The sequence below is a fragment of the Morus notabilis genome, unplaced genomic scaffold, assembly GCF_000414095.1.
Source record: "Morus notabilis unplaced genomic scaffold, ASM41409v2 Scaffold427, whole genome shotgun sequence".
Taxonomy (NCBI): domain Eukaryota; kingdom Viridiplantae; phylum Streptophyta; class Magnoliopsida; order Rosales; family Moraceae; genus Morus; species Morus notabilis.
In genome coordinates, this window is record NW_010360563.1 from 37,763 (window position 1) to 45,620 (window position 7,858).

General features: G+C 36.0%; 1 protein-coding gene across 7 annotated transcripts in view; it reads left to right on the top strand.

The window, feature by feature from the left end:
• The first annotated feature begins 668 nt into the window (after window positions 1–668).
• Window positions 669–7,858, top strand: part of LOC21385741 (formin-like protein 13) — a 17,584-nt gene continuing 10,394 nt past the window's right edge. For 5 of the 7 annotated variants that reach the window (XM_024164697.1, XM_024164699.1, XM_024164701.1 and 2 more), the window contains exons 1-3: window positions 669–1,326; window positions 2,037–2,258; window positions 2,346–3,285. In XM_024164697.1, coding sequence (XP_024020465.1) covers window positions 691–1,326; window positions 2,037–2,258; window positions 2,346–3,285 — 1,798 coding nt within the window. In that variant the 5' untranslated portion in view covers window positions 669–690. Of the gene's footprint in view, window positions 1,327–2,036; window positions 2,259–2,345; window positions 3,674–3,778; window positions 3,903–4,249; window positions 4,322–4,653; window positions 4,753–4,828; window positions 4,871–6,147; window positions 6,229–6,297; window positions 6,360–6,447; window positions 6,530–7,365; window positions 7,650–7,858 lie in introns of those variants that run through there. The other 2 variants (XM_024164698.1, XM_024164702.1) reach the window with 2 other exon arrangements.

Sequence of the window (7,858 nt, forward strand, 5' to 3'; positions counted from 1 at the left end):
GTTCCACTAACTTGTTAATATATTCGTTGTTTTTTGTGTCATGTCCCCTTATGATTATTAATAGTCTAAAACAAGAAAAGAACGTAATTAGACAAGAACAAGACATATAGCTTAGACAAAGCCCTCCTCGATGCGCAATCCCAAACCTGTAAATTAATTATAAAAATAACTAATAAGAACATGCATGCTATCATATGAATTTTTTTTGTTAGAATTTTTAAATCCTAATAGTAATTGACACTTGATATAGTTTATTCAAGTACAATATAAAACGAATTAGATTATTGCACAATATTGATCGGTATTGAAGCGTGAGAATTGACCGACCCACCAACAAAGATCCCTATATATATATATATATATATATATATATAGAAAATGCTAAATATCTTCCGTTATCCTTAAAACATAATGCTTACAGTTGATTTTTTTTTTCCTTTGAAAAATGTTAAATATACTAATTATCACTGGTTTTTCAATCAATTAGAAATTTGTCGTGTAAAACTTATATGCGTGTGGAGCTGACATATGATTCTGTGATTGGTTTAATTTTGATGGAAATATATACCTTTTTTTCCCTCTTTAAATTTAATATATGATGAATGCTTTCAAATTATGTGTATAGTTTTTGATTGCTGCTTCACTGCCGAAGCTTGGGATGAGGAGAACTACAAGGTTTACGTTGGTAACATGTTTAGTCAACTTCGAGATCACTTCCCAGATGCTTCGATCTTAGTGTTCAATTTTCGGGAAGGAGAAGGGCAGAGCCAGATGGCTAAAATCTTGTCCGAGTATGACATGACCATAATGGACTACCCTAGGCACTTCGAGGGTGTTCCAGTGCTTAAAATGGAGGTGATCCACCACTTTCTGAGGTCATGCGAGAGTTGGCTCTTGCTTGGGCATCAAAACGTGCTGTTGATTCATTGTGAACGTGGCGGTTGGCCTGTTCTGGCCTTCATGCTGGCTGCACTCTTGCTTTACAGGAAGCAGTACATTGGGGAACAGAGGACATTGGACATGGTCTACAAGCAGGCTCCTTGGGAGCTTTTGCATTTGCTGTCGCCATTGAATCCAGTTCCTTCTCAACTTCGGTATCTGCAGTATGTCTCGAGGAGGAGTGTAGTGTCAGAATGGCCTCCAGTCAATAGGGAACTTGTGTTGGACTGCATCATTCTTAGGTTCATTCCAGATTTTGATCGTTATGGAGGGTGCCGTCCTATATTTCGGATATATGGACAAGACTCAGTCGCTGGTGCAGACCAAGCTACTAAAGTATTGTATTCTACTCCAAAAAGAAATAGACTCATCCGGGCTTACAAGCAGGTTATTCATACTTCCCTAAACTTATATAATCTAGGATTTCTTGAGAAAAGAAAATTGCATTTTTGTTCTGTTTTAGCCAGCTAAAGAAGAGGGAGATCAAGAGGCAAAAGACTTAACGAATTGGAACCAAACTTTTTGTAACTTCTTTTTTTGCCTTATCTAGTGGTAGTGTTACTTCTGTCTAATGCATTACCCTTTTTGGCTGAAAGAAGTTACTTTAAAGTTTTTGCTACTATAGTTAGACGAAGCCAGGAAATTTTGTGAGGGGGGCTAATCACTACAATAAAAATCTGACTAAATGTAGTTTAATGAATAGATATGTAGATTTTGTTTAAAAAAAAAAAAAAAAAAAAAGAATAAAATTGTGGTGGGTGGGTTAAATTAAGTTTCCATATTTTTAATTGGGGTTATATTGTAATTTGCGACAATACATATATAGGCCTCGTTCGTTTCGCTGATTCGAGTTTAGAATTCGAGTTTTGCTACAGTAAAAAGCTCTCACAAACAATCACATCTAACTTTTTTGCTACAGTAAAAAGCTCTCACATACAATCACATCTCAACTCGAATTCTAAACTTGAATCAGCGAAACGAACGAGGCCATAGATTTTTAAAAAGAATGACAAGTTGAGGGGGGGCATAAATTCCCTCCGTCCTTGGACTTACTTTACAGTTTGATGTTTAATAGTTCACGGTTGATAATGTTGCAGCAAGAAAGTGAAATCATAAAGATTGACATCAATTGCCGTGTTCAAGGTGATATTGTGGTTGAGTGCATTAGCTTGCATGATGACATGGAGCGGGAAGAGATGATGTTTCGATTCATGTTCAATACAGCTTTTATTAGGTCCAATATTTTGATACTTAATCGCGATGAGATTGACGTGTTATGGAATTCTAAAGATCAGTTTCCAAAGGACTTCAGAGCTGAGGTATGTTTCTCCGCAATTGATTCACATTGCTCTTTTGCGGTTCTTTTCTGATGTTCAACGTTTTGGCTTGTTTCCATTTGGATGAAGATTCTTTTCTCCAAGATGGATGCCACAACTTCTGTTGTTGTGCGTAGTATTTCATGCTTCGAGGAAAAGGAGGGCCTTCCAGAAGAAGCATTTTCAAAAGTCCAAGAGATCTTTAGCAATGTGGACTGGTTAGATATCAAGAGTGATGCTACCCTGAATGTGGTCCAACAGATGGGCGCACCCAACATTGTCCATGATAAGTCTGGTACTGATTCTCCAAAGAACACTGAAGCTGAATTATTGAAGTTGCGGGATATAAGTCCAAAAGAGAATCAACCGAAACAGAAACCTGCGAAATTGGAGAATAACAGTAAGAGATTCATCGCTTCAATTAAGATTGATCTTTTGCCTTGTTCACCTAAGCAATCCACAATTATTGATGCGAGTAAAAAGGAGGCAAAGCCCCAGAAAGAGTTACCGGCATCAGTGGCAACAAATCAAAGTTTACATCCTCAAGTTGGCAATATAAAGCCTTCAGAGAAAGACAATGGCTTACCCAAAAGTATGGAAGTCAGTCATCAAATGAATGCATCTCTAGCACTCTCCTTGGCCATTTCACCTGTATCTAAATCCGTGGAATCAAAAAGTGATTCCTTTGCACCATTGACACCGCTACAACCTGATTTGATACGGCCTGACGTGGTTTCCAATACTATAGAAACTCTTCCTTCACAACCACCTCCACCACCACCATTGCCATCTTATCACTTTTCAACTTCAAAATTAGAAAATTCCTCAACTACTGAAGAGATTTCAACAGTTTTACAGAACGGAACTCAGGGATCTATAGCTAGCCCCATATGTGTTCCTGGAACTCAAATTTCGAGTACAATTTCTAGAAATAAGCTGCCTATGGATAATGAAAATTCTTTGTCAATTCAGTCTAGTCAAACTCCATTTGCAATGCCTCCACCACCACCAACCCCTACTCCTCCTCCTCCTCCTACACCGCCTTTAAGGGTAAATATATCTGTTAGAGGTAGACCACCTCCACCACCTCCTCCTCCTGTGCGTCCGCAAAATCCATCTTCGGTGCCACCTCCACCTCCTCCTGTTCCCACCTTTTCATCTAAACAGTCCAACAGCTTGACACAAAATTCCTCTTGTATTCCTTCTCCTCCCCCACCGCCAGCTCCTTTGTTTAAGGGAGTTTCAAAGACTCCATCTCCTACACGGACACTTAGTACTTCCAACAGTGGAAAAGGACGTCTGTCACGTACCATGAGTTCAAAAAGTAGCAATAAGAAACTGAAACCGTTGCACTGGATGAAACTAACAAGAGCAAATCAAGGAAGCTTGTGGGCAGAGGCGAAAAAATTCGGAGCCATGTATGCTCTATAATTCTGCAGAAAAAGTTATATTGTCTGACAAAGTTTTATAGTGACATGCTTCTAGTATCTTAAGCTTGAATTTCTTTTTATTATTTTAACTAGAGCTCCAGAGATTGATATGTCAGAGCTTGAGAATCTTTTCTCGGCAACACTTCCAATTTCAGCTCATGGCAGGAAATCATTCAAGCGCAATTCAGTTGGATCGAAAACTGAAAAAGTGCAATTGGTAATTTATGCTTCAGTTCTTGATAGTGAGCACAATTAGCTTTTTGCTTATCTCTATGTTTATCCCTTATTTTTCTCCTTATTTACCATGCTAAGGTGCAGTATAATTAAGTTCATAGATGAAAAAAAAAGAGAGGAAAAAGAGAAAAAAAAAAAAAAAAAAAAAAAACTTAGCTTGATTGCTTGATTATCATCAATGAAGAATTGTAATTTGTATTTATTTTTGGTTGAACAGGAGGAAGTAGGAAACATTTATAATGACATGATATTCTCTTCCCTCTGCCTTTCACTTTTTTAACAATAATAATCCTGAAAAGTGAACTTATTTACTATTCTTGCTTCTTTCAGCTTGATCATAGACGAGCATACAATTGTGAGATCATGCTCTCGAAGGTGAAAGTTCCATTGCATGTGTTGATGGTGAGCTTCTATAGATATAACTTTTGCACATAATTACTCGGTGATGAATCTAAGCATCAAACTCTGTTCATTTTTATATGCAACAAATTCACAGCCAATGTGTCGGAGCAGTCTAATAACATATACTGTTATCATTCTGAGTCATAATTAGCTTTCAAAGATCTTTCACTCTTATTCTTAATGACTGCGAAGTTGCACTTGACTGGAGCATGTTTTGAACAGAGACGCTTCCCTCGTCTTCTTCCAGATTTTATGGGTTCAGACTAAGATCAAGCAATAATTTCTCATTTATTGCCCTTATTAACAAAGACTGTTTTGTGTCATATTGACAGGATTCAGTGCTTTCCCTGGAAGATTCAATATTAGACGCTGATCATGTTGAGAATCTCATAAAGTTCTGCCCAACACAAGAGGAGATGGAAATACTTAAGGTATCGCAGAGTTTGTAATCGATGACTATTTGTTGCACTTTTCAAGTTATAATTTCCTTTACATATTTCTGTTCAGGGCTACACTGGAGAGAAGGAAAACTTGGGAAGATGTGAACAGGTGTGTAGGGTGTTAATCTTGCTTTTCCTTTCCTCAGCTTATATTATTTTTGGCAATTTGATACGCTTATCTTTGAACAACATGCTTTTATTTTTATTTTTTATTTTTAACTACAACATCAGTATTATTTTTAATTCCATATACACTTTATAGTTTTACGAATGGGTGGTCTAGTTACTGTTGTTTTCACAAAGAGGCACGACCTTTACCTTTTCTTTTTGAACTTAGGGGTGGGGGGATTTGAACTCTATTCTTGTAGTGGAGTTAGGTGTAAAATTACTGCTGGCCGCTGGGCTATGCCTGCAAAATCACAGAAGCACTACTTTTACTTATGCCAAAGGTAAAAGCAAAAAAAAAAAAGAAAATGTTAAAAGTTAATTAAACTAGCTTTTCATAATAAAAACTACATCGGTTCTCTGTAAAATGCTTATGTGCACATTTTACCTAACACCGGTTAAATCCTTTTTGGTTCAAATTGCTTTAGGGTAAAGTTATCCCATTCCGGGCCTTATCCTACATTGATTTATGGATTTCCTCTTATAGGTATAATGCTGCTTTATTTAAGGCTGAAGATTTTTCTGTTCTAACTGAAATTTATTGGTTCCCCAATTAAATAGATTTATTCTATTCGATAACAGTATCAGCTCTGTAAGATGCTATTTATTGGTTAACTTTAGCATAAGTAGACCACCTCTTGATATGAGTATTTAATCGATAGATTGTGTTGTAATCAGATTGCATTGTTTCCCATTACTCATAACACGCATCACACGCAGTAGGGAAGGTCAGGCAGAATAAGTTAGTCTTGTAATTTATTAGCTTTATCTGCATCATTTTTAGAGAAAGTTTGCATATACAAGATTTGGTTCTACGCCAACCAGGACCTTTTTCATTTTATTCTTTTCCTTGAAAAAAGGTAATTATTCTGCTAAAGGTCTTTGATTCGTTAACCTCAAAAGAGGGGCTATTGTAACAGTTCTGCTCAGAGTTGGTATTCAAGGAAATACTTGGGGGGTGTCCTCCTGTGGTTTTAGACTATTCTATATTCTTTTCTCTTGCTGTACATATCATGTCTCTAATCTATATATGTTGTTTTATATAGCGACTTGTTTTTGTCTTTTCTTTTTTTAATCTCATACCTGATAATGAACTTTACTTGCCCTAGACTGAAGCTCATTAACTGTACTTCTCTAACTGCTCAATTTGGAGAAATAAATTGGTGAATTGTTTGATTTGGAATCACTTTCGGCTTTAACCCTTCCCCTTTTTGGCAACAGTTCTTCTTCGGGTTAATGCAAGTGCCACGCGTAGAATGTAAACTTAGAGTTTTTTCATTCAAGATACGGTTCCATTCTCAGGTGAAAACCACATTCCTCAAATCATATTCTATTTTTCTGCAATCCTTAATTCCTTAACTGTATTTTTAGTTGCCGTATAGGTCTCTGATCTTCAAAATAGCCTCAATGTCGTGAACTCTGCATCAGAAGAGGCAAGTAATTCTATTGTGTTCCTTTCTTGTAAGAATTGCATCAGTTTTATTGGATTTTCACAAATCTTACAAGGGTTTTTTTTATCAGATCAGAAGTTCCTTAAAATTAAAAAGAATCATGCAGACAATTCTTTCCTTAGGAAATGCTCTGAATCAGGGAACTGTTCGGGGTAAGTTGAAACTTAATTGACCTTATATCTTGCTGATTTTGTCATTATTTCTACATCATTATACAAAGGGGAGGTGGAAAATTCCATGTGATCAATACTAGCAGTCATTTCACCTTTGAAATACTCATAAGAATGCAAATGGACAAGGCATTCTTCTAAAATAATACGCAGATAAATTATTAGTATTTGACTTTTTTCTTGGGATCCAATTAAAATGCAGGATCCTTTTCAACACTAATGGGCCATCTGTTCATAGGTTTGAACAAAAAGTTTGAACAGACCCATATTTTTGTAAGATTTCAACTCCTTGTTCATTTCGCCGATTCAAATCACATCTCAAGTTTTTGCTACAGTGTTTTCTCTCACAAAAATTCAAATTCAACTTTTTGTGCTACAGTATTTATTCTCACATAAATTCACATTTCAACTCGAATCGGTGAAATGAACAAGGCCTTAGCAAACATTTTAGATTGTGGTTCAAACTGTGAACCAAATGGGCTACGAGCTAATGTTTTAATGTTGAGTTCTTCATTGTAAGAAAATTTCAATTGGTGCAAGTTTCATTGCAACAATGTAATATTTGGTGAGAAAATTTTCAAATGACTTTTCATGGCAAGTCAATGTAGTTTCTGAAAATAAGCTGTTAGGTTTACGTGTTCTAGCTGCACAGTGTATGAGAGGCTTATGGAACTCAATTCTTTATAATTCTATATGGAGAGAAGATGCTAGATGAGCAAAAACTAAAATGGACGTAGCTACAATATTTGTAACATTTTGACTTTATAATATTTCTGATATTATTCATAGTAACTAATTTCATAAAAATCCTCTGTTAGGGTCTGCTGTCGGATTTAAGTTGGATAGCCTTCTTAAACTCACGGAGACTCGTGCACAGAACAATAAGATGACTCTTATGCATTATCTTTGTAAGGTAGAAGATGGTCTCTTCAGTTGGATTGCTTTTGGAATTTAGTAGAAGTTGCTTTTCTGTTTTGAAATCGTGTACAGTTAAATGTTTTCATAACCTGACGATTATGTCGTGAGGAAGGAAAGTGCTTTGATAATTATTAATGTTGGCCCAAGGTTGAATATTCTCATGTTTTGATGATCACAAACACAATGTATTATGTCTCTAATGATTCTATTTTGAGTTGTGTATTTAGCGTAATTATTGTTATAAATCAACTCAAGAAGCATTTTGAGGAATACAATGCAAATACATTCAAGATTGACAAATGCAAATTGAAGAAGGAATTCAAGGCTTGAAGTGCTAAAATATCAAAGATCAAGAGCAAGCAAACACTGGACAAGTACTAATAGTTTTTTTTT